This window comes from Muscardinus avellanarius, assembly GCF_963383645.1.
Source record: "Muscardinus avellanarius genome assembly, chromosome: 11".
Taxonomy (NCBI): domain Eukaryota; kingdom Metazoa; phylum Chordata; class Mammalia; order Rodentia; family Gliridae; genus Muscardinus; species Muscardinus avellanarius.
Window position 1 is genome coordinate 8,601,655 of NC_137797.1, and position 5,104 is coordinate 8,606,758.

General features: G+C 54.7%; 1 protein-coding gene across 1 annotated transcript; it reads right to left on the minus strand.

Moving 5' to 3' along the window:
• Positions 1-484: 484 nt before the first annotated feature.
• MCHR1 (melanin concentrating hormone receptor 1) lies at positions 485-2,937 on the minus strand (the record flags this gene model as incomplete). The annotated part of the gene is made up of 2 exons (XM_080705482.1): positions 2,628-2,937; positions 485-1,461 (listed from the first exon to the last, which is right to left on the minus strand). The coding sequence occupies exons 1-2, from the start codon at positions 2,704-2,706 to the stop codon at positions 485-487; spliced, it is 1,056 nt and encodes a 351-aa protein (XP_080561608.1). The 5' UTR covers positions 2,707-2,937.
• Between the last annotated feature and the right edge of the window lie 2,167 nt (positions 2,938-5,104).

Sequence of the window (5,104 nt, forward strand, 5' to 3'; positions counted from 1 at the left end):
AGACCCACAAAGGATTCTGGAATGTAGACAGCAGGCTTCATTTCCATCACCCGCCAGCCTGGGAGAAAAGGGTGCCTCCTACAACAAGAGACGGACCGAGCGCTGGGGCCGTGCCCCTGTCCCATCTCCCCAGGGCCCTGAGCAATAGGTGCCCCCACTGCTCACCCTATGGCCTTGTCTGATTTTAAACAAACCTTGTTAGAAGCCTTCCATCTCTTCCCTTGGAATAAAGATATCCGGGAACTTAGAGATGTCAGGCTCAACAATGTGCAAGCTAACATGTTCGTCTCGCGTCTGAAGCCCCTGAGCTGGCTCCGAGCCTCCCAGCAGGCAGTGGGCCCATGGAATGTACTTAGCTACAGCAACCCTCACCACCCAGCCTTCCCGCGTCTCCCCCAGGGCGGCCTCAGGTTGTTCTCAGCATCTCTCCCCACGGCTTGCTGTGGTGGCCTGACTCGGAGGTGTCCAGGTGGCAGGAGAGGTGTCAGGTGCCTTTGCTTTCTGTCCTCTCCTCATCGGCTGTCTGCGCGTTGCTCACCGTGCGAAGCTGCCCCTGGGCGGCTGGCTTCACCGACAGGACCAAGCGCTTGCGGAAAGTCTCGCAGAGGACAATGTATACAAAGGGGTTAAGGCAGCTGTTGGCATAGCCCAAGCTGATGGCTGCATTGTACAGATAGACAAAGGTGAGGGTCGGGCGGCTAATAGACAGCTGGGTCAGCTGCAGCACGTAGTAGGGCGCCCAGCACACGAAGAAGACCAGGCAGATGGCAATGGCCGTGCGGGTCACCCTCTTTGTCCGCAGCCGGATGCTGCGCTGAGAGGCAGGGGCCACCGAGGATGTCATGCGCTGCAGGATCCTCACATAGGCGGCGGTGATGACCACGAAGGGCAGGGCAAAGGCCAGGAAGAACTGGTACAAGGTGAACCAGTAGAGGTCAGTTTCGGGGTTGGGGAGGCGGATGCCACAGCCCACAGTGCCCCCCGGGAAGGGGATGAGCCTGGCATACAGCCACACAGGGGTGATGCTGACAAAGGAGAGGGCCCACAGGAGGCAGATCACCAGGGTGGCCACAGAGGGCTTCCGGAACTTGGTGGAAGAGATGGGGTGGACGGTGGCCAGGTAGCGGTCAATGGCCATGGCTGTCAGGATGTAGGTGCTGGTGAACTGGCTGTTGGCGTCCATGGCTGTGATGAGGGTGCACATGGTCTCTCCAAAGTGCCAGACACCATTGCCCATGAGCTGGTGGATCATGAAGGGCATGCCCAGGAGAAAAAGGAGGTCCACCACAGAGAGGTTGATGATGAAGATGTCGGGCACATTGCTGCACCAGTGCAACTTAGACTTCTTTACCACTGCGAAGATGACCGTGGAGTTGCCCACGATGCCCAGCAGGCAGATGGTGCCAAACACTGAAGGCATGATGATGTTGATGTAGGAGACGCTCCTCGTGCGTGGCGACCCTGGGCGCAGAGGAGCAAGTGTTCCATGAGTGGCCTGTACTCTAGGGGCTGGCGTCCTGTCCCTTCCCTCTCATCATCCCTCTGATTTCAGCCAGAGGCCCACCAGTCATCTGGAATTCTCTCTCTGTCCGCCCTCTCCACACTATTGCTCCCCAACACTTGCCCCCTCACCCCGGGAATCCCATCAGATTCTTCTGAGCCGCCTGTTAGTTGAAAGCCCAGTCCTTTGCCTCCTGCATTTTCTCTGAAGTCTCAAGATCAAGACCTACAGCTGTCTGCTGAGAATTACTCTGTGGGTCCCTGGGCTTCACCAGGTAATCTTGTCAAAGAAGACGTGGAAGTGTGTGTGTGTGTGTGTGTGTGTGTGTGTGTGTGTGTTCCCTACTCACAGCCCCTATCATTTTGTTCCAGAGCTTGCTGGCTGGAGGCCAAGCACAGCACTAATTCCAGAGCATCGCTGGGGATGACTGCTTGGTAAGAGCCTTTTGCCAACTGTGCCTGGGTCAGGCTCGCAGCCCTCCGGGCTCCAGGTCCCTACCAGGGATTTCCTGGGGCAGCGTCACTGGGCTGAGGCTTCCCCAGCACAGCAGAGACTGAAGTTGAGCATTGCAACCGGCAGCCTGAAAATTTTCCCTACACAAACCTTTCCCCTTCTCTTTCTTTCCTTTCTCCTCCAAAGCCAGAATCCCAGGGCACTGCAGTCCTGGAAATGTCAGGAAGCTTAATTCACCAGAAAAGTTAATCCCCTCCTGCTCTGTGAATTATTCTGCTTCCCGCAGCCCTGCCAGGCGGCAGTGCGGGTGTTTCAGACCCATGACCCATAACTGAGCCCCCCGGGCTTTCCCACGTACTCCTACCAGCTTCTCTTTCTGGCTCTTCCAGCCCATAATTTTTTCTGAAAAGCATATTTGGAACTCATCAGCAAGCCTTCCCCTGCCTCCCCCACGGCTAGCCACCACCCCTTGTCACTTTCAAATGCATCTCGGTCCTGTCTCCCGTCCTGCCGCTTTAGCCCTGCCCATCCCCTCTCCTCCAGGCAAAACCAACTGCAGTCTTGTCCCCCAAAACTGTAATAAAGTTTCCCAAGCAGTTTGGCTCAGGGGTGAAACCCTCCCATTTCCCACCCCCATCCCAGAAGCGGGAGGATCCCCTCCCGCTCCACTCACCGGCAGAGGTGAGGTTGTCCGGGCCATCGGAGGTGTTGCTGGCGTTGGGACCAGTGGGCAGCAAGGCTTGCAGGTCCATTCAGCTGGCGCGGGTCGCCTGCTCCCCCAGTTGAGCTCCCGTCCACCCACGTAGGCTGCTAGGCTGCGGCAACCTTGGGCGCCTGTGGCTGTCTTGTCCCAAAGCACGAACCCGCAGTCTGGAAGGGGGTCCTCCTCGGCAGCCTGGCAGCCTCTGCTGCCTCCGAGCCCAACTGCGCTCCCCACTCCCTCCTTCCCAGCTCCCACTGACATCACCTAGACACATTAACATTCGGAGGCAGATGCACATTAACCTCTTCAGTCCCGGCTGCAGCTCCGGCTTCTGACTGCCTGCCGAGCCCAGGGACTGGGCTCCAGCGGCCCCTTCTGGGAGGGGACTTCCTTCCTGGCTCTAGGCTGTCTCCTGTGCTCACAGGGGCTGCCGCTTGCCTTTTGTGAGGATCAAGGCTTCTGCAAAGGCAAAAGAGTAAAAGCAAAGGGCTGCCTCCTTTTGTAGGTGAGGAAAAGCCTGGTAACCCCTCTGCCCAGGCATGGGAGGCCGGGCCATGTGCCAGGGCCCTTGGAGACGGTTCCCAGACAGTGGGATTCAAAGGCTTAGACTGCAGCATGCTTGCCCATGCACATTGGAGGCCACCTTTGGCCCCTGATGGATCCCAAGCATCTTGCTGGCCACATAACCAGCATCCTTTAGAAGCCCAGGAGTCCTGGGCTGCTGAGCCCTTGCCTGGCACTCAGAGGTGATTCAGGTCACTCCAGGCTGCCAGCAGCCAAGGCAAACTCCCATCTGCGCAGGATTAGCCTAGACAGAGCTTATAGTGGTTTTATTTTTCTAGAGGTGGTTTTACCTGGGACTCTTGGAGACAAATATCAGAGCATAAGAGTATGAGCCCCCAGGGAGATTACAAAGACTAGCCTCAGAAGGCATAGGTACTGGGGAAGTCTCTACAGAATGCCTGCTCCAAAGATGTTCACAGCCAAGAGCTGGTATCACCTCATGACCAGACTCAGGGTCGAAGTCCTTAGTCATCACAATTGCCTGTTAGCCCTCATCAGTGGACACAGGAGCACCCACAACCTCCCTGTGACTTCTTTGTGTGTGTGTGTGTGTGGTACTGGGGGTGGAGCCCAGAGGCTTTCTACCTCCGGGTTATACTCCCAGACCCATTTATATTTTATTTTGGAAACAGGGTCTCACTAAGTTGCCGAGAGCCTCACTAAGTAGCTGAGGCTAGCTTCGAACCTGTGTGATCCTCCTGTCTCAGCCTCCCAAGCACGGGGATTACAAGCGTGCGCCACCACGCCCGGCTTCCCTGTGACTTCTGAGTGACAGACAAGTTCTTCCTTCCCTGCAGTGTATAGCGGCATCCATAGTTCTTCACGCTAAGCAGAACAGAATCGATTACCCCCACCAACACAGTTCCTCCACTCTTGGCCTCCTGGTCGACCAGTGTGAGGAGCCTAGCTGAAACCCTTAGTGTGCCTGGTGGAGCACCACTCCTCCCTGATGCACCCCGACCTGGGCGCCCCTTACCACTGTTAGTGAAGGAGGTGCCCTCTAGGCTTCCCTGGAGAACTTGGCTAGCCAGTGGGTTTTGTGGCCTCAGGTAGTGAATCCCCTTCTAGCATCCCCACTTCTCAGAAGCTTCTGATCTCTTTCTCAAAACTGAGTCAAGTAGCTGGGCACAGTGGTTCATGCCTAAAACCCTAGCTACTCAGAAGACCGAAGCAGGAGGACTGCAGGCACAAGGCTTGACTGGGCAACTTCGACCCTGTCTTAAAATAAAACTTTTTAAAGGGCTGGAAAAGTATCTCACTGGTAGAACACTTGCTTCATGTATGTGAGGCTTTGGGTTTAATCCCAAGTGCCAAAACAAAACAAAAACCTCTGCCAAGTACCAGGGAACAAGGAAGAGGGAATTGGGAGTTATTCAACGAATACTATTTTCGTTTGGAATGGTATAAAATTCTAGAAAGAGCCAATGGCAGTGGTTGCCCACAGACAGTTAAAAGTGGCTAAGGACCTGGCATGGTGGTGCGTCCCTATAATCCCAGCTACTTGGGAGGCGGGGGCAAAAAGATTAAAAGTTCAAGGGCAGCCTGTACAGCTTACTAAGGTCCTATCTCAAAACAAAACTTCACAAACAGCTGAAGATGTAGCTCAGTGGGGCAGCACTTGCCAGCATGCACAAAGTGCTGGATTCAATCCTCAGTACTGAAAAAAAAAAAAAAAAAAAAAAAAACCATGGCTAAGGGGATGGGGTGTAGCTCAATAGCAGAATGCTTGCCCAGCATGTGCAAGGCCCTGAGTTCAATTCCCAAAACCACAAAACACTCACATGTACACACACCAGGTTAAAATGGCCAGTTTTATATTTATTTTATGGTAACATAAAAGGTGGTAAGTCTTATGTGTATTTTACCACCTCAAGCCTGTGCCA